At 38.6% G+C, this 20,009-nt stretch overlaps 2 protein-coding genes across 2 annotated transcripts in view; both read right to left on the bottom strand.

Annotated features, from left to right (window-relative positions):
- LOC756186 (solute carrier organic anion transporter family member 3A1) overlaps window positions 1–8,613 on the bottom strand; it is a 19,819-nt gene extending 11,206 nt beyond the window's left edge. Inside the window, exons 1-6 of the mRNA XM_030989143.1 lie at window positions 8,500–8,613; window positions 3,776–4,022; window positions 3,268–3,420; window positions 1,676–1,876; window positions 857–1,021; window positions 1–168 (exon numbers count right to left, since the gene is read on the bottom strand). The exon at window positions 1–168 is cut by the window's left edge and continues 34 nt beyond it. Coding sequence (XP_030845003.1) covers window positions 1–168; window positions 857–1,021; window positions 1,676–1,876; window positions 3,268–3,420; window positions 3,776–3,953 — 865 coding nt within the window. The 5' untranslated portion in view covers window positions 3,954–4,022; window positions 8,500–8,613. The remainder of the gene's footprint in view (window positions 169–856; window positions 1,022–1,675; window positions 1,877–3,267; window positions 3,421–3,775; window positions 4,023–8,499) is intronic.
- Window positions 8,496–8,960, bottom strand: LOC115925503 (solute carrier organic anion transporter family member 4A1-like). Its single transcript, XM_030989485.1, has one exon. The coding sequence runs from the start codon at window positions 8,958–8,960 to the stop codon at window positions 8,496–8,498; it is 465 nt and encodes a 154-aa protein (XP_030845345.1).
- Window positions 8,961–20,009: the final 11,049 nt, after the last annotated feature.

The raw sequence follows: 20,009 nt of genomic DNA, 5'->3' as shown, positions 1-20,009 counted from the left end.
TTGGAATGGTTCGGCAACCAACCCCGAATGTTATAAGCAGGAGAACCATAGCGACCACACTGAGAACCAAGGCTACCTTGCACGACCCTTCAGCTTTCGTCTTGAACTTCTTAACAATGACGCCACCAACGATGGAACCAAGAGCAGCGGCTGGTACGAGTGTTGCGCCTTCAATTACAGCAGTCGTAAAATATCATTAATGAGGAAAGCCATATGAATAAAACTGAACGTGATCATCCAGATTTAGGGAAATTGATACTCGATTTATTTTTCTCTCGCTGCAATCTGGAAATTGTACAACATTTTACAATTATTTAGCTAAAGCTATTAGTCTTTTCATACACAGAGTGCTATATTACTTCGTGAAAATATTGACTGGAATAAGTAGTTTCTTAGCATACTATTATTGTTTCACACGATCAGGATTTGTCTGTGATTAAAAAACTTTGCCATGAATTTCAGACGAAAATGTGCATCCTGTTTTCCCAAAATCGTCATCCTATCCGTTAATAGCTTATTCATTTAGTATTCAATAGCTCTCTTTATTTCATGCAGTCAGATTTAGATGGAGAATTCAAACTGAAAATTCTGATATATTTAATCTTTGAAGGCTTCCATGGTGCTGACAGATTTGAGCAAGGTTTGTGGTTACACTACGTATTCTTTCGACAGGGTTAGTTTGCCCTGAAAAGGACCCACTTCTACTCGACGTTTCGATAGGTTGTAATTATCGTCTTCAGTCAATTCAAATTAATCGAATTGTCTTTTCTGATATTTTGCTCTTTTTTTGCATTTGCGCAATCTTTGCAACTGCTTTTTACATCGTGCCTTAGTTTATGTCGTCATGACAACCTACCTGTGATAAGATTTGCATATGATGACGTCAGCCCAAACTCTGTTTCTAGGTATTTAGGGAAGAAGATATTGAGACCGATCTGAGCGGCGAACTCCGTGACGAAGGCCATGTTGATAATCAAGTACAGAGGGTTTTTACACGTTTCCCAAAATTTACCGGGCATGTCTGAAGAAAAAAACATTTATGTCAAATGATGATCAATGATGGTCACAATCAACGATAAACATAATTATGGCCGGCTAAATCAATCGAATCGTCTTTTTCAAGTATTATTTAATTATTAATTCATAAATTATGGTATCTTTAGATCTGAACTGATTAATTCCATGAACACTTTTGTGATACATATGTTGATATGTTTTATCATATGGGATTGATTTAATATACATTTTTGTTCTTAAAGGAAAATTCCACCCTGATATTAAGTTGATATTTATCAGAAGCAGAACAAATGTGAAAAACAGATTGGTGAAAGATTGAGTGATATCTGATTAAAAGGTAAAGTTTTGATTTGTTAAGTTGTCATCAGTGAAACACGAATTGGGAACACTGTGAGATATCTTGCGAGCTCCTCCCCAATTTGCTCTGTACACAAAATGTTGATTAATAACAGCTTCAAAATTTCATAACTTTTTTATTCCTCATCGGAATTTGCTCAAAATTGGCACTGACCTGTTTATCACAATTGCCCGACTTCTATTAAAACCAACTTAAAATCAGAATGGACGTTCTCTTAATAATACAAAAAATATCGTTGGTGAATTCTATTAAAACACAAAACCAAACAAAGCAAATAAATAACTGAATCATGATTTATACCCTTGATACTTTTGAAAGCTGCCTTTTTCTTTGATTTTGGTTTCACAGTCTCCTCAACACTTCCGCTTTCGTTTAACCTTTCTCGTCTGGAATGACCCATGAAGTCATCGTGTGCCTCTTCGTAATTCTTCGGCAAACTTCGGGGGAAACCGGTCATGGGAAGGCCAGACAAAATGTAAGACACACAGGCTATGATCAAACCTGAGAAAGGAAAGGAAGAAGGAGGCAAAACGTGATTAAGTACAATATACTTACAAACGTCAAAATAATATGTAAATACGGGGCGGTGATAGAGGGTGAGGGAGGGGGATGTGGTGACACCATCATCACATATTATCTTTCGGCAAAAAAAAATTAAAAATTAACGAACGTCATTTTCCTTGTTACCCGTATTTCAATCCGCCATTTTAGAAAGTCGTTGAAATTGAAATGATGACAATTGCAGCAATATGTAAAGCGTTGCTCTATCTTTTGAGTGAAACACTACTCACCTATGTGAAAACAGTTACATATAAATGGACAGGCTTCCCTGGGAATGTCAAAATTGAAGAGATTGGCAACACGGTTAAGGGTTCCATGATCAGTGGCGGATCCAGGGGGGGGGGGGGTGGCCGGGGGCCCGGGCCCCCCCTCCCCCTTGAGAAAAAAAATCATGTAAAATCACGTGATTTTTACCTTTTTGGGGGTTGGCCCCCCCCCCCCCCTGGCGCTCAAGGGGGGTGCAAATTGAAATTTTTTTGAGGATCAAAAAAAAAAAAAAAGTCAAAATTGAAGAGATTGGCAACACGGTTAAGGGTTCCATGATCAGTGGCGGATCCAGGGGGGGGGGGCCGGGGGGCCCCCCCCCCCCCCCCCCCTTGAGAAAAAAATCATGTAAAATCACGTGATTTTTACCTTTTTTGGGGGTGGGCCCCCCCCCCCCCCCCTGGCGCTCAAGGGGGGGGGGGTGCAAATTGAAATTTTTTTGAGGATCAAAAAAAAAAAATGTGCTCACTACCCCCCCCCCCCCCCCCCCCCCCCCCCCCCCCCCCCCCCCCCCCACTGAGCGAATTTTTGGCGCGATTTTCAAATTTTCGGGAGCAAAAAAATAAAAAAAGTTGGGCCCCCTCCCCTAAGAAATCCTGGATCCGCGCCTGTCCATGATGATGAAGAGGAAGTGGAAGAAGAAGAAGATGAAGAAGATATGTAGTAGAAAAGGGATAACAAGAGGTGAAGGGATAAGAGGAGGAGGATAAGAAGAAGAAGAATAAGAAAAAGAAGAAGGCTGAGAGGTTAGAGATTTCTTAGATTGATCAAACAAAGCCAAGTTCTGATTTTTCAAGGGTACACCGCATTACTAACCCCCCCAAAAAGAGAGAAATAAAGTGATAAAAGAAGAACAAGAACAAGAAGAACAAGAACAAGAACAAGACAAATAAGAAGAAATAGAAGGGGAAAAGGTGGCAAAGATGAAAAAGAAGAACAAGAAGAACAAGAACAAGAAGAACAAGAACAAGAGACAAAGAACAAGAAGAACTAGAAGAAAAAGAAGAAGAAATAGAACAAGAAAAAGAACAAGAAGAAGAAGTAGAAGGAAATTATTAAATTCTTACCCAACCACCAAGCGCCAACCCACTGGGGATCTTCTTGTCCAACTCCATAATTATCCGGATCGTCACGGTAGAAATCAACCCATTTGCGAACCGTAACTCCACCAATGAGAAATCCGGCGATCCGGCCGAAACCAAACATGCTCTGAACGTACCCTGTTGAAAGAAATGATCCAATGATATGTAAGTGAGTGTGGTAGTGGAAAAAACACTAATATCCGACTCTCTCTCTCTCTCTCTCTCTTTTATTTACCCATTTTCATCGTCCCTTTTTATCGCTATTCATTATTTTCTTGCTATTTAAGTCATATAATACGAAACACAAATGTAGGCCTTTATATTTGTTTAATACAGAAGAGCATGGTACTGCTCTGCGGAACTAAATCATCAATTCTAACTTTTAAAATATATCTTTGTATTCTCTACCAAAATCTGTTTATGCTTTGTTTGCGCTTAATTGTCAGACATTTTGAGACTTCTACCTCTGGAGTTGAGGATTAAAGAGACCTACCGATGTGCATAGCGGACGTGGTGGTCTTCACATTATCATCTATGTATGACATGCCTAGCGCCATCACCGGTGTCCATCCTAGTCCAACGATGATCTGACCGCAGATGATGAAGATGAAAGCAGCGTTGTTGCTGCCCTCATCGGTTCCCTGATCGTTGTCGCTGCACTGGTCCGTCATATTTCCACCTACAGCAGAGCACGTAGCACTGCTTGAGTTACCATTGCCATTGGATCCTTCGATGAGGGGCTATAAAGGCAGAACAAACGAGTTGAAGGTCTTACCGACATATCCTTCAAGAATGTTATGTTGCCTCTTGTATAAAAGTTGTGACTAATCGTAACTATCTCCCATCCAATCAGAGTCCCATGTTGGGAACTGCGTTTCAATTTTCGTGGAATTTTATTCATATTGACCCAAGATAATAGCCTGCTCGAACGTTTAGGGTGTATCTAATATTTTTCAGAAAAATAAAACTTTGTTTGACTCTTTGAGAAAGAGTCAAAATAAGTTCAAATGTTGTGAATATTATGACGGACCAATGCGTTCGGGCACACTTCGCAAGGGGACTACCGTTTCTTCCGGGCGTTTCTTGTCCAAATACTAACTTTCCAACTTCCTTACAAGGCAATAGAGCAAAGAGAGATCCAAATGTTGACACCTTTTTTTGTTATATAGTGACAGCTATTAATTAAGGTAATGATAAATACAAATAGACGACCAGTACAAACACGCCGCAGACTTATATTGTTTTATGATTATATTTTTGCTAGTTCAAAAGCCTTAATTTGTGAACACTCACTCACCATGTACAAAGAACATCTGTTTTGATGGCCACCATAGAAGTGTGCCCTTTATATACGAAGGCATCGTTTTTTTCGACTTTATTTTAAGGTAAGTGGCTCACTTAGCTCAGATAATACTCTGTAAGCATGAGTGTCGATCCGGGGGGGGGGGGTGGTGGGATATATCCCCCCCCCCCCCCATATTTCAGGTGGGGGGATGGCCTGTACAATCATCCCCCCCCAAAAAAAAAAATAATAATAATAATAATAATAATAATAATAATAATAAATAAATAAATAAATAAATAAATAAATAAATAAATAAATAAATAAAAAATAAAAATAACTCACCATCAAAACAAAAAAAATGAAGAGAAAAATTAAGGATGAGAGCCCGATGAGAGTAGTTAATGGTTATTACTCGCAAGATGACCATCAATATACACATTTTGCTATCTCATTTTCATAATACATACATATATACGAAGTAAATAAGACAACCATCCTCTCTCAGAGGCTGGACGGCCATATCGACAGTAAACTAGCAGCACATCCTAAACATGTTAACGGAATGAAAAAAAAACTCTTAAATAATATGACCACAAATCCCCGCACATGCACATGGCATTTAATTATCACCAGCCAACCAGGAGGATCCTTACGAAGACACCCTTAGGTCATCCGACCAATTAAGAGAGGAGTAATACCTTTAATTCATTATAACCGGAAAAAACAGTCTATTGTCTAACGTGTTATTGGAAATGAACACCTGTACATCTTGATGCAGGAATTCATTTCCAACGTTCTTATCGAAATGAACACTTTAATCTATGCAAGAATTCAAAACCAGGGGTTGTTTACCCGTTCCCGGCATACTATTGGAAACATAATTAATGCTACTTAACTTTTAGGTGTAAACAATTATTAATCAACCCAGCAACACATATATACGAAGTAAATGAGACAACCGTATATGAGACAAGAATAAATTGAATTCTCGATCATTTGGCTTCATCAGGAATTGATGAAATTATTATTTTTGTTCAATCAACAGTATCATAGAAATGCAGTGCGCCAAATGCAAAGACGCAGCGTCAAAAAGCAACGAGCTAAATGTTAAGCGCGAAGCGCAAAAGTAGCAATCTGCAATGCACATCAGACAATCCTGGACAGTGTAAACATAGACGAACTCTGTGACGATTTCGTGATGAGATCGGAGACAAGGAGAAAGATTTTCGGACGTTAGTATGACTTATAGAATAGTTCTCTAGTTGTTATGTTGTTTCCGTTCACCCTTTCAAAAATTCACTTCATTGTATCTTTATTTATTTTATTTTTTTCACTCATTTTATTTCCTGATATTTCCTAAAAGATTTTTCATTTTTGGAGAAAGATTATTATGTCACAACTTATTTGTAACACAAATTATTTTCAGTGGGGAAACTGAATTCAGACAAGGATTAATATAGAGAACAGTACAACGAATGGTCTTCTTTATTCAGTGAAAAGGGCAAAGCTGTTAGTGGGCAACTGAATTCAGACGTGGATTAAGCGTAATAATCAAATGAAACGTCAAAGTACACGATACAACGAAGCGTCTTTTTTTACGAATAATTTAATGAAACGTGAAAGCTTCCGCGCTAAGAGCGGAATGGGCGAAAATGAATACAGACAAGGATTAAGAGTAGTAATTTATTGAAACGTTAAAGCTTCGCGGTAGGGGGAAACTGATTTCATGAAGGACGATATACAACAAATCGTCTTCTTTCACTAATGTGAAAGCTTCCCCACTTCGCGCAGGAATGGGCGAAAATGAATTCAGACAAGGATTAAGAGTCGAGAATGGTACATCGAATCGTCTTCTTTCTTTAATAATCTGATGTAACGTCAGAGCTTCCGCGCTACGCGCGGAGGAAGGGGGACTTGATTCAAACAAGGATTAAGAGTCGAGAACGATCCAACGAATCGTCTTCTTTCTCTTATAATTTAGTGAAACGTCAAAGCTTCAGAGAAACTGAATTCATGAAGGACACGATACAACAAATCGTCTTCTTTCTCTAATGTGAAAGCTTCCGCGCTTCGCGCAGGAATGGGCGAAAATGAATACAGACAAGGATTAAGAGTCGAGAATGGTACATAGGATCGTCTTCTTTCTTTAATCATCCTATGAAACATCAGAGCTTCCGCGCTACGCGCGGGGAAGGGGGAATTTCATTCAAACATTAAGGAATAAGAGTCTAGAATGGTACATCGAATCGTCTTCTTTCTTTGATAATCTGATGTAACGTCAGAGCTTCCGCGCTCTGCGCGGAGGAAGGGGAACTTGATTCAAGCAAGGATTAAGAGTTGAGAACGATCCAACGAATCGTCTTCTTTCTCTTATAATTTAGTGAAACGTCAAAGCTTCCGCTCTTCGCGCGGTAGGGGAGAAACTGAATTCATGAAGGACACGATACAACAAATCGTCTTCTTTCTCTAATGTGAAAGCTTCCGCGCTTTGCGCAGGAATGGGCGAAAATGAATTCAGACAAGGATTAAGAGTCGAGAATGGTACATAGGATCGTCTTCTTTCTTTAATAATCTAATGAAACGTCAGAAGGGGAAGGGGAACTTGATTCAAACATTAAGGATTAAGAGTCTAGAATGGTACATCGAATCGTCTTCTTTCTTTAATAATCTGATGTAACGTCAGAGCTTCCGCGCTCTGCGCGGAGGAAGGGGAACTTGATTCAAGCAAGGATTAAGAGTTGAGAATGGTACATCAAATCGTCTTCTGTCTTTAATAATCTAATGAAACGTCAGGGCTTCCGCGCTACGCGCGGAGGAAGGGGAACTTGATTCAAACAAGGATTAAGAGTCGAGAACGGTCCAACGAATCGTCTTCTTTCTCTAATAATTTAGTGAAACGTCAAAGCTTCCGCGCTTCGCAGGGGGGGGACTCCCCCTCCCTACACGCAACCCCCTAGGGACCGCGCTTCGCGTGCTCACTACCGCCCCCTAAAATGAAATCCCGGCTACGCGCTTGGGAGGGGTGCAACTTGCCACACGCTTCTACCTCTTGATTGCTTTGATCCATTGCCGAAAATATTTTGGCACCTATCATCCCCCCCCCCCCCCCCCCAACCACGGATACAAATCGACACCCTTGTCTGTAAGGTAACGGCTGCTCTAGCTAAACAGACAGGGTAACATTTTTTTTTCAATGTAGTAGCGCACAGGGAAGTTTTATATAATACAGTTTACTAACTATATGCTTTAGTGACCACCTGTTTATTAAGACACTTTAAAACGATTTATGTAAATAATGCTCATATTATATTTATTCTTGGGAACCTACAAAAACAAGCTATGCTTTCCAGTAGGTAATTCCTGTTTAATCTCATAATTTTGAACTTACTTTAATAATAATAATAATAGTGGGTTCTTGTATAGCGCTCATGTCTGTCAGACTTTACTCATGGCGCTCCCGATTATTACCCTGGCTTTAGCACGGCTGTCATTACGGCGCTCTAGCATTTCAAGGAATTAATTCCTGCCAGGTACCCATTTACATCACCTGGGTTGAGTGTGGCAAATGTAGATCAATGTCTTGCCAAAGGACATTAGTGCCGCGGTGGGACTCCAACCGCGGACCTTGTGATCGACAGTCCGATGACATATCCAGTCGTCCATGACACTTTGTCAACTATGTTCTTTATTGGGGGAAACAATTGATATATGAAATGGAATCAAATCAACCAATCAATCAACAAAAAAGGCCACATTTTGCGTGTCGCTTAAAAATGGTTTCTCAATGAAACATAATCATACTTTAGGCGCCCGTCTACAAAGACCACCTGCCTTTATAGACCACTTTTCTTTTATGCCTTGGGTGTTCTTTATAGACAGGTTTCACTATAACTAGTGTAGCAGCATTATCAGTATGACCTCTACACACTTACACGTAAGCTCCGAATATGAACTGTGGCAAGAGCGCAACCAACACACCTATCCCCATCAGTAAGCTTCCAAGGCCAATCCACAGAGGTCTGTTACTGGTTGGTTTCCCTCCGTAGTAGACCACAAACAGGACTAGGACCAGTGAGGCCAGCTCATACATGCTGTTGATGAAGCCAAGCTGAGATGAAGGTAGCTTATAGCGCGTCTCAAGTGACGTCACTGCGCTACCGAATGTCCCCGAGTTGAAGGCGTCCGAGGCGACCACCATGCACAACAGGACGCAGAAGAATCGCGGAGATACAAGGAATTGTAGGAAGGCGGGTTTCCATGAGAAACAAGCGTACGCATGATTACCGTCACCATCATCCGCCATCAGTTGGTTCCCATCGCCATTTTTCTTGTCTTCATTAATAGGCTCATCTATAGTAAGCGTAACTCCGTCTTCTTCTTTAACAGGTGCCATCTTTTCTCACCAAGTTTAATGTTCCCTCTCGAGTATACCTGAAAGATAAAATAAGACAATTAATTAAGTATGAGATCATGTGCAATTATATTGCACAGCGCATTGTATGCATCAGTACACATATTACGTAATAAGCAAATTTAAAAATATAAATGAAAAGTTGAAATGCATTAATATTGGTCTAAGTCGAATACAAGATTAAATCATTTCATAACAATACGGAGGCTAATTACGTTTAATTTTACCTAAACGCACACTATTGATTACAAATTTCTATCAAAAATTACTCTAAATCATCTACAGACTTAGATAAACAATGTAGTATTTATTGTGATTAGTGCGATATCATCAGCAACGTCGGTATCTGTGATCATTACAGCAGAATATCCGCCTCCGTTTGAGTGGGCACTGCTGGAGGAGTAAGAGTGAAATCATTTCACAAAATGCTCTTCTGGGAGCCCTCAAGGGGCAAACGCACCAGAGGGCGCCCAGCAATGACTTACATATAAACAACTAGAAAAAGACACCTGTCTACCAAGGCAGGAACTCCCAAAGATCATAGAGAATAAAACTGAATAGAAAAAGCTTGTCAAATCAGAGCGAGTATGGTCGACCATAGTAGTATTTAGTGTGATAGTTAGGAATGAGAGCACTGGTCAAACTATTTAAAAAACTAGAGCGTTCTAATTCATATTTCGTGAGAAATTGACTTTGCCCTACACATGCGCAGAAAGAGGAAGAAGATGAAAAGGAGAAGAAGACGACTTCGTTGATCCCTCTTCGGGGATAACGTTTTAGTTCATCTGATTAATGAAGCTCACACGATTCTTCTAACTCAAAGCAAAATATGTCGTTCAAAAAGTTTAGGCAAGCTTCCATCGACAATGCTAACAGCTACAGTACAGAACATGACACAGTGCTGTAGCAGAAATGGGGAAAAGAAAAAAACATAAAGAAAAAAGAAAAAGAAATTGAAACAAGTGTTTAATTCTCTGCTCCTTTGCGCTCTTATCCAACATTTCTCTCCGTTTTGAATGACTAATCAAGTCCGTTATAGCACAGGCGGTGATTTCTCTTCATGACCGGGGGGGGGGAGCGAAATATGAGGGACGGGGAAGCAGTGGCGTAATGTGCAAAAACGGAGGGGAGGGGGAGGGGGCAGGAAAAAAATCCGCATCACCACCACTCTTACATGTTACATGCAGGCCCTGCAGAACGTTTTTCAAAGTGGGGGGAGCTAAAGTATTTACGATCAGGGAGAGAAAAGCGAGCGAAGCAAGTGGGGCGTATATTGGCGTGGGGCTCCGTCTCCGGCGGGGGTCAAGAGACGGAGCCCCATGAAGCTCAGGGGTTTTAGGCACTAACTAACAATCAGATAAGCATCCAGGGACCGCCTCAGGGCCCTTGTTGGGGTCCAGGGGCAGAGTCCCCTGAAGCTCAGGGGGTTTAGGCATTTAATAACGGTCAGATGAGCATCCAGGGCCTGTCTTAGGGCCCTGGGTGGGGTTCAGGGGGCAGAGCCCCCTGGAGCTCAGGGAAAAATCATGCCATTTCAGCAACATTTGTAAATCACTGTTATCGAATTAGAAATTAACCACGTTTGAATTTTATTTGGTGGGGACAACTGCCCCCAAGCCCCCCCCCCCCCCCCCCCAAAAAAAAAAACCTTTCCATCAGTACGCCACTGCGAAGTAGCATGGTGAACGGGAGGGGTGAAGGTGACGGAAGTGACTACCCCCTCACAGGTTTTTGAAGTTCTGTTGTATCCAGTGGCGTAATGAGCAAAAACGTTTGGGGGGGGCTGACAAAAAGAAAATACTTCACCAGTACTTCACCAGTAGTACTTGCAAAAATTATCTCGAGTGTATAAACTGTGTCGTTATCAGGGGCGTCGCTAGATTTTTTTTAATTGGGAAGGTGGGGTGTAGAGGCCGCCGATTACCGACAAAACGAGCCATCAATATTATTACCGACAAATATAAAATGCCAATGTCCAGATCTTTACAAATTTAACCCTATAAACCCTGGACCAGGAACTAAGTTATTTTTCTATTTTCCCCTCCCGCGCGAAGCGCGGAAGCTTTGACACCTCACTAAATTATTAGAGAAAGAAGACGATCCGTTGTACTGTTCTCAACTCTTAAAGCTTGTTTCGCCCTTCCCGCGCAAAGCGCGGAAGCTATATGACGTTTCATTTAATTATTAGAAAAAGAAGATGATTTATTGTACCGGTCCCGACTCTTAATCTTTGTCTGAATTCAGTTCCCCCTCCCGCGCTAAGCGCGGAAGCTTTGACGTTTCAATACATTATGACTCTTAATTCTTGTTTGAATTTATTTTCGCTCATCCCGCGTGAAGCGCTGAAAATTTCACGTTTCATTAATTTATTAGAGAAAGAAGACGATTCGTTGTATCGTATTCTTGTCTGAATTCAGTTCCCCCCCCCCCCCCCCCCTCCCCCGCAAAGCGCGGAAGTCTTGACACTTCATTAAACTATTAGAGAAAGAAGACGATCCGTTGTACCGTTCTCGATTCTTAATTCTTGTTTCGCCCCTCCCGCGCGAAGCACGGAAGCTATGACGTTTCATTTAATTATTAGAGAAATAAGACGATTCATTGTACCAGTCTCAACTCTTAATCCTTGTCTGAATTCAGTCCCCCCCCCCCCCCCTCCTTTCGCGCAAAGCGCGGAAGCTTTGCTTTTCAATAAATTATTACTATTAATCCTTGTCTAAATTCATTTTCGCCCATCCCGCGCGAAACGCGGAAGCTTTCAAGTTTCATTAAATTATTATAGAAAGAAGACGAATCGTTTTATTGTGTCTTTGTTTGAATTCAGTTCCCCCCTCCCACGCGAAGTACGGAAGCTTTGTCGTTTCATTTTATTATAACTCTTAATCCTGAAATCATTTTCGCATTTCATTAATGATTAGAGAAAGATTAAGACGATTCGTTGTACCGTTCTCGACTCTTAATCCTACTCTGAAATTAGTTGCCCTCCTATTTTTAAGGAAAAGCATTATACTGAACTGAATAAAGAATAATAACTTTATATTAGCTCATACTAATACTGATACGGGCTAAAGACAATGTCGTATCGGCACAGTAAGATCGGGTATTTGTATAGAGGTATTCCAAAATGACATTCTGATAATCAACATTTTGTTCTGTTATCATATGTATATACGCATAATACAACTGATCTTTATGATTTCTTAACGTGGCATAGCTTCTTCTCCCTCTGCAAACAAAACAGAAAACAAGGTCATTTAACCCATTGCTTACGGGAACCTGGTGGTCCCTGTGTAAAGCCTATGGGAATAAGATAATTGAGTAGTAAACGGGTTAATAAAAGAAATAGCAGTGCTTATTCAAAAATATTCGCATCAATTTGAATCACAATCATTATTTGTCGCTTAATCCCTTTTAATGACCTTGTTTTCTTTCTCGTTTGCAAGAGGAGAAGAAGATATGTCACGTTAAAGACATCATAAAGATCAGTGTTGTATGCGTATATATTATGTACACAGGCCCCGCGGAACGTTTATCAAAGTTGGGGGGGGGGTAGCGAGGGTAGCGAGCGTAAATTGGTGTGGAGGGTTCAGGGAGCGGAGCCCCAGGACGGCTCAGGGGTTTTAGGCATTTAATTACGATCAGAGAAGCACAAATATTTTGATGCCGCATTTGTGTCACTGGCAGGTCAGGGGGGGGGGGGACTTTTTTTTAAATTTTTTTAAAGGTAAAATTTACGTTACTATCCTTTTTTTTACCGGTTCGGGATGCTAGGCGCCCCCCCCCCCCCCCAAGCCTCCTACCAGTACGCCAGTGGTTTTATCAGAAAATTACATTCCTTAGCAAAACTATAGTATAAAACCAAGCAATATACTTTTTTCACACTTCACATTTCTGCAATATTTACTTGTACATTTTGAAAGATATTATGCGAGGGAGCGTAGCTCCCGAGAGAGAAGATTTTTGCATTTTTATTTGTCTAAACACTGCATTCTTGGGCCCTCCAGAGCCTAAAAGTATGTTGCAGTCTTACGTCAGTATTTGCTATACATTTTTTTTTGCACTTTTTCAAATTTTCCGGAGGGGACGACCCCCCCCCCCCCGTTCCCCCGGGATCGCTGCCCCTGTCCGTTAGTAATCATCATCGTCTCATTGTCTTCTTCTTTTTCTTCTGATAAGTCTGCCTCCATCAATTGACTGAAGGTTCTTGTCTGATTAAGTACGTGGGGCCTTAACATTACATAATATCCTTGGTTCCGATTTCTTCGGGAGCCCCTTCCCTTTGATTGTGGATATAATGACTAGTAATGTATTGATCGTTTATCATCGGTTTACGCAAATATAATCGTGTTGATAAATTACTAGGGAGATACACATTGTCTATCTTCCGTGAAGGTTATCGTGTTGACAAAATGGCAAAACGATAGAATTCTTGTATTTTAGAGATTCACACTTCTTTTAAAAAAATACACCTATACTTTCTACAATAATATCATTTCAGTAGATGTAGAGGTTTCAGAATTGCTTGAAAATAAATTTCCCTTTATGAATACGAAGCAGAGCATTTTTGAAGATATATTGCAAAGACGTGGCCATCAGCTCTTTGCTAAAAAGGGATTCTATTCACGGTGAAAATCCGTCCAAGTCTGTATACTCCGAGACTGGCGCTATATGCCCTCGGGAATTCAACACGGCATTGCAAACGTTTCGATTGACTATTCAAACTTATTCACAAATGACGACAGCCACTTTTTTTTTAAAATAGCGGCGGATAAATATGCTCTGGAATACTTCACCTCTATTCCTCCCCCTCCCCCCTTGTTAATAGATTTTTAGTGTTGATAGGGGTGGGGGCATTATCTTTGATATTTAAAAAAATATAGAATTGAAAGTAAATTATACCAGTGCTATCTAGAATCATATTAAAGCTAAACTTGAGTTCTGGTAAAAAAAAAAAAAATGAATTATCACAGAATTTAACGAAACTTACACTGAATGTTCAAGATTACAAATAAATGTCATGTGCCAAACAATTTTGGAATAAAATGTATACTGGCTGAGTAATGAGCATAGAAAGATAAGGAAATCAGGGTAGTACTAGCCCCGACATCATGTATGTTGTCCCATATACATCTTTCTGTGTAAGTGATTGTTACTTTACCAAGACTCTGCCAAATTTCTGATGATTTGATGACTCCAGAACCTTGCATTACACACCATTACTTACATGCTATATGATCAACTTTTCTGATCCATTCCACACCTTTTCTTTCACAATGTAATCGCTTCACCAGAACTCAAGTTTATCTTTAAGTAAATTATACCAGTGCTATCTAGAATCATATTAATTAAACAAGGGCAAGGGTAATTGAAGACGATCGCTAACATTTATCACTGACTCAAGGCTCAAGGCTGAAGCAATTTTATTAAGGCCAAATTTTGGAAGGTTACCTACGAGTGGAATGAGAATTGTAATATCTAAAAATAAGTATCTTTTTTTTTTATAAAAATAGATTTTCACACAGAAAGGAGAACTGTATTAAAAACACATTAAGGAGTGGATTTTTTTAAAAACAATCATCATTATTTTTTCTTCAAAAGAATAGTTTAATAATGTTATTCATTCTTTAGTAAATAGTAAACTCGTCCTTTCTGCTCCACCGATTAATGCTTTTCACTATACTAGCTTCATGCAAATAAAATTCCCTACTAGTGGGAACAAAGTACTGACTTTTTTCTGAATAAAATGTCAATACCTTCAAGGTTCTGATGGCGAACAGAGCAACAACAAGCCCCAGCTCTGTAATTATTAGGATCTCTGTCCAGTAGTGCCTTGTTTGTGCCATCAACCTGGATCGACCACATCAATTGATTCATACTTTGTAATATATTTTCCCTGTAACATGAGAGTAATATTTATCGCTTCATTCTTGTATCTAAATGTAATATCAATTATTATTGTATAATTGTGTAAAGTGGGGGTACGCTACAAGAGTCCTATCTCGCACCCCGGGGCAACGTGTCTGACACGGCCGGTTGTAGCAACTACTCCGAAGTTCAAGATACATTCATCTTGATCTAAGGAGCACGAATAAACGAAGCCTAATCAATGATTTGTTTGTTATCAGCCCTTCGATGTTTCATGCCAAAAACAGTAACAGACCTTGAAGTATCTAACAAATCAACAATGTACGAATCGGAATAGGATGATTAGACGGTAGCAGATGACAGTGACATGTTTAGATTTTGAAGATAAATGTCATGGAGATCTATAAATTAATGTCGCCTCAAATAAACTATTGCTATTCCGGCTCCTGAAGGCTGGTCTTTCGAATGAACTCACAGTCACCAAGTATTTGATTTCAACAGTTTTTACAGAGGAAATAAGATTCTTATCTTTCGATATTGGTGAAACAGTGACCATGGCTGAATGCGTTAGTATCACACGTGATCATGACTAAACATGACCTGAACGAAACTTAAAACCGAATGGAAACGTTGTTTTCCTTTGATAATGAGGGCAATATTTATTGCCATCGTCATAAAATAACAAGCATCGATCGCTTATGATTGCGGTCTCCAGCACTTTGTCAACAGATAGTTTGGATAAAACTTTAAATTTATAATAATGTTACAGAAATATTTAGTTTCGCTATTATATGGACATATGTTGTTGTTTTTTAATTGAAATGAAGTTATTATTTGATGTATATTCTGTATTATACCTTACGTGTATATGTTTTTTGTTATTCAGTTATTATATTTGGAAAAATGCAGAAAAAATAAAATCATAAAGGATAGTGGAGATAATCAGTGTCGATGGTGAGGGTTAAAGGGGCATATTTTGTACTGAAAAAGGACTGTAGTTGTATATGAATAGTGATTGATTTTTAGCATATTTCAGATCTGCAACTTTTTAAAGCCCATCTGCACTAGTTTGGCCAGGAGGGATTAGACCTCCTTGTGTGGTCACTGACAGGTGGTTATATCATCAGATCAGCTCTAAATTAACATAAGAAAATGGGGTCCAACGGGTACCGCTAAGGCATTGTTGGCTATATAGAGGGTGCAAGTAGCTACAATAGTGCAGACCCGCTTAAAAGAGCAACGAGACATTCCGGTGATATTTGCACAAGAATCAGAGTAACGAGCACCTTACATGTATGGTCCAATTGGGATATCAGGTAGAAACTAATAAATTCATCAGAATATGTGATTTCCTCCCAGGATCGGAGCCATTTTCAATCAGTAATGGGACATTTTTTCACCTTCCATTTTTTTGGTAATACATGTATCATATCCTGCCTTGATAACACACGTGACATTGTACAGTATATGAAATATTGGATATGACCTCCGTTTCAATCTAGTTTTACAGGATGAATGACATTGCTTTGAAATTATATCTTTTTCTTATCCAATCTTGATCTTATTGTTTATATTGTTTTACTGAAGATTTTACCTATGGGTTTGTAGAAAAAGGGGACCAAGCTAGATAGATCAATGGCCTTTTCGGGTCCCTCACATCCATACTCTACCCTTTCATATTTTTTTAGTGTTACTTTTATTGTTGTATTTGTTCTTTTCTCATTACATGTTGTATATATATTGCATATTAAATTATTGTATTTGATTGTTATTTTGTTGCAAATCTTTTATTGGATGTGAAATAAACTGAACTGAATTGAACTGATGTTATTCTGTTGGCATATACAAGTCATGTATATTCTGAGAATTCATGATAGTTACAATCCGGTAGCTACATAATTATGTATTTTTAATAATTAATTGATTTATTAAGTTTTATTTCAGGAGGGTGGTTACATTCAAGACCCCAAAAATTAAAAACATAATGGCCTTCTTTAAAAGGAAGCCCTACATCATTATTGGTACATAAAATATCATCACATTTAATACAATGCAACACAAATTTAAAACAGAACTACGTAATAGTATAATAATTAAAAACATAAATGGATGATCTAAACGGATACAGTACAAAATTATTTGAAATAATAACAACAATAACCAGGGCCTACAGCCAATTTATTCTTTATCTGTCAAAAATTCTAACAGAAAACAAATGAATACTAGATTATTGTGTGTGTTTTTTTTTTTGGGGGGGGGGAACAACAATTAAATATTTATGGAAAAAAGAAGAAGAAGAGAAATACTAGTACATGTAATAAAATATTTAAAAAAACAAAAATTTATAGTTATAAATATCTGTTATATTATCCATTATATACAGCCGGGTTGTTTATTTACAAAAAATAAATTCGAAAAGTTAGATCATAATATACATTAAAACAAAAAACAGGATCACAGTAGAAGGAAAAGGTAATGACTAGCAATGACCATCAGGATACTTATTTGAAGGCAGAGAAACAACAACAAAGAAAATGTTTAATAGTTCCTCTCAAGTCATTTGGTTTAACGTGAGCTTTTACCACACCTAATACTTATGTTGTTCACTGTCATTACTAAATATATTTGCTTCAGTCTAAATACGGCCTTGAATTGTGTGAAAAACGGAAATTCGCATTTTACATTTGAAGTTTATGATAAATATCCGGACCCTGTCAATGTGGTTTCTATCAGCGTGTCATATTGCTTTCCATTCCTCCCTAGACCACTATGAGTTCATTTCCATTTTACAACCCCTCAAGAAAAACAAATTTTTAAAGCAATGTCTCTATAAATGTCTCAGCCGATCGAGTTATCCAAACGTCGAACAATAGCAACGAATACAGACATACCAAAGCTTTTCGTCTTGCACTCAACATAGTTCTTTCTCTTTCTTTTCTTTTCTCCCTTTTCTTCCGTTGTTCAACTTGAATCTTTCCTTTGTACGCCAGTCGAGGAAGACACCATTACCGCCCACCTTTAAAATAAAATCTACAGGTACCTGGGAATCATGACTCATGAGGCTTATAATTATAATGACAAGACGATTTTCCTTAATCCATGCCATGACTCTAACTGTTGCATTAAACAGAGTCATGGCATGGATTAAGGAAAATCGTCTTGTTCTTAACACTGAAAAAACTTGTGTCATGTTAATAGGCTCTCCTGCTAATCTCAAGAAAATTGAATCTTTCACCATTTCATTAAACGGCAATTTGATCAAAAGATCAAAAGACTTTTGATAGATGAAGAATTGAAATGGTCTAAACAAATCGAAAACGTAAGTAAACTTACCCAGAAAAACATTAGCGTGATAAAGAGAGCAAAGAGTTTTTTGCCTCAAAAATCCTTAAAGTTACTTTATAACAGTCTAGTGCTGCCACGATTAGATTACTGCTCTGTTGTATGGTCGAACAGATTTCAATCTCATACAACTAAGCTGCAAAAAATTCAAAAGAGGGCCGCAAGAATAATATTGAACAAGACATACATATGACACACCGTCGGCTGATTTGTTAACAAGTCTGAAATGGATGACACTAGACAAGCGGTTTGAGTTAAGTCGCGTTATAATGATATATAAATGCGTTCATAACTTAGCACCTTCTTACCTTCAGGTAGGCTTAATCAATCCTAATGATGTGCATGAGCATCATACAAGGCAAATAGACAGTGGATGTTTACGTGTGCCTAGATTTCACACTGATTGTTATAAGTGTAGCCCAATTGTTTCTTCCATATTTGAATGGAATAAGCTAGATAATTCGTTGAGACGGCTTCCTCTGTCAATTCATTTAAGAGATTGTTTAAACAAAGTTGTAATTTGTGAATGGCTCAGCCGAACATACACTACGTGCATGTTCTGTAATATTAACATGGCTTTTTCACATAACTGCGACTTAATTAATATTTTCCTATTGACATTTCTGTTTACTAGGTTAATGATATATGTTTATTTTGCAAACGAGTATTATTTTTGTAACTGTTCTGTATAAATGTTATAAACGATGTAAATATGTTCATTCAGGGCCCCATGGAAGACCACTACTTGTTGGCGAATGGGCTACCCTGTCAAAAGAATAGAAATAAATAAATAATTTTTTTTTTAAATGATCACTGTTCAAGAATTTGCACGCCCCTTGGAATACTTGTGATGCAATAGCCGAGCCCAAACATTGTTTTGCCCTTCAAATTAAAGACTGATTTCCGCAAGGAGTGAAAGTTTTGTAAAAATTAAGCAAAGTACGTTTTCGATTTTTGTTTTAAATGAAAATACTATGCATGGCAATGACATATAAAATGAGCATAGTTTTTAGCAGTGGGTCAATCTGTAATCATGATGATTGTCATACATGATATCACAGATATAAACTGTAGTACGTTACATGGATTACATATGCGTTCTCAACTGAATTGCAATATTAACAATAAGATATCTCTGAAACAATTCAAAATTGTCACTTTTCTATACAAAAATAAAGATTTTATTTATGGAATCCCGATTATTGTGTGTGGATTGTTTTTTGTTTTTTACAGACGTGTATCAATCAGATGTGATTATTTACGTCTGGGGACCGACCTTTAAACGTCACCATCTGAAAGACGTGACTCAGTTTCGAACCTGCATCCTCAGGTTGAATCAGTTTGTAACTTCCATTGTTAGCTGGATTACAGGCGCACGCCACAACGTTGTCTCGTAACCAGGGGACCGTAACCAGGAGGACCCAGGTTCGAGATCAAGACGATGCAATGTCCTTTGGTAAGGCATTAATCCCCATCACCAAGTCCCTCGGATAGGACTTAAAGCTGCCAGTTCATGGTTGATTAGTAAAAGAACATAAGTTAAACTTATGTTCTTTTAGAAGTCACTGGTTAAAACGAACAATCAACCAAATCAAACCTTTTTTGTTTACCCTTTCGTAAAAAAGAATGAAATTATTACACAAGTTGGATGGCCCTTTAAATCTCCAGTTTCCCGATTTGAAGTCGTTGACACTAGCATAAAGGCACTTACGTCACACACATGCTTTGTGTTTCGAATGATATAACGTGTATGCATGGTTGCCCATCTATGACAGACAATTTAAATCTCCATTGAATACAAGACTTTTTGTCAAAACAACACCCCTT

Source organism: Strongylocentrotus purpuratus, unplaced genomic scaffold (genome assembly GCF_000002235.5).
Source record: "Strongylocentrotus purpuratus isolate Spur 01 unplaced genomic scaffold, Spur_5.0 spur5_scaffold_18, whole genome shotgun sequence".
In the NCBI taxonomy this organism is placed as follows: domain Eukaryota; kingdom Metazoa; phylum Echinodermata; class Echinoidea; order Camarodonta; family Strongylocentrotidae; genus Strongylocentrotus; species Strongylocentrotus purpuratus.
This window is presented reverse-complemented; position numbering and strand designations above follow the sequence as displayed.

Bases quoted from the DNA above. Each gene is read 5' to 3' on its own strand.
- LOC115925503 (XM_030989485.1), bottom strand. From the start codon at position 8,960: ATGGCACCTGTTAAAGAAGAAGACGGAGTTACGCTTACTATAGATGAG.